The sequence below is a fragment of the Mandrillus leucophaeus genome, unplaced genomic scaffold (genome assembly GCF_000951045.1).
Source record: "Mandrillus leucophaeus isolate KB7577 unplaced genomic scaffold, Mleu.le_1.0 Scaffold288, whole genome shotgun sequence".
NCBI lineage: Eukaryota > Metazoa > Chordata > Mammalia > Primates > Cercopithecidae > Mandrillus > Mandrillus leucophaeus.
Window position 1 is genome coordinate 701,070 of NW_012103009.1, and position 635 is coordinate 701,704.

The 635-nt window shown below is 63.9% G+C and overlaps 1 protein-coding gene across 1 annotated transcript in view; it reads right to left on the reverse strand.

Moving 5' to 3' along the window:
• Positions 1 to 427, reverse strand: part of TRABD (TraB domain containing) — an 18,174-nt gene extending 17,747 nt beyond the window's left edge. Inside the window, exons 1-2 of the mRNA XM_011985606.1 lie at positions 395 to 427; positions 1 to 41 (exon numbers count right to left, since the gene is read on the reverse strand). Coding sequence (XP_011840996.1) covers positions 1 to 41; positions 395 to 427 — 74 coding nt within the window. The remainder of the gene's footprint in view (positions 42 to 394) is intronic.
• Positions 428 to 635: the final 208 nt, after the last annotated feature.

Sequence of the window (635 nt, forward strand, 5' to 3'; positions counted from 1 at the left end):
GGCTCTGAAGCCTCCGACGACACAACAGGTTCCACGTTGGCCTGCAGGCGGAAGGGAGAGTTCAAGTCAGGGTCCATGCACCCCAGAAAGCCAGGGCTCCGTGGCAATTCCGCGGACCACGTGCCCTGGAAAGGGCCCTGTGGCCGCTCCGTGGAGCCTAGGCCCCTTGCTACTTGGCTGTCACTGGCATGGCTGCCATCAAGCTAGGCAGACAGGGCCAGCAGCCGCCTCAGCCCAGGGCTCCTCTCCCTCGGAGGTGCCTCCTGCCTGACCCTGGAGAGCCCTGTGAAGATCACCTTTGCAGAACAGCAGCCAGGGACCGACCCCGAGAACCCACACAGTGGGGAGGTCCCCCACCCCTGCCTCTGTGCATCCAGCCCAGCCTCTACCTCACCTCATGCGGTGGCTGCTGCTCCTCCTCGTCCATGGCTGGGCGGTGGCTTCTTGCACGGGTGGGGAGCCTGAGGAGAGGCATGAGAGGCGGAGTTTCCACCTGGAGCCCCAGGCCTGGCTCAGGACTCACTGCGTAGTGCTCTGTCAGTCTAGAACCATCTGTTGGGCGGGACTGGGGGCTCCTTTCCCCATATCCCCAAACGCCTCCTGCTCATCAAAGGCTACTGAGGTCCAGGGTGCAT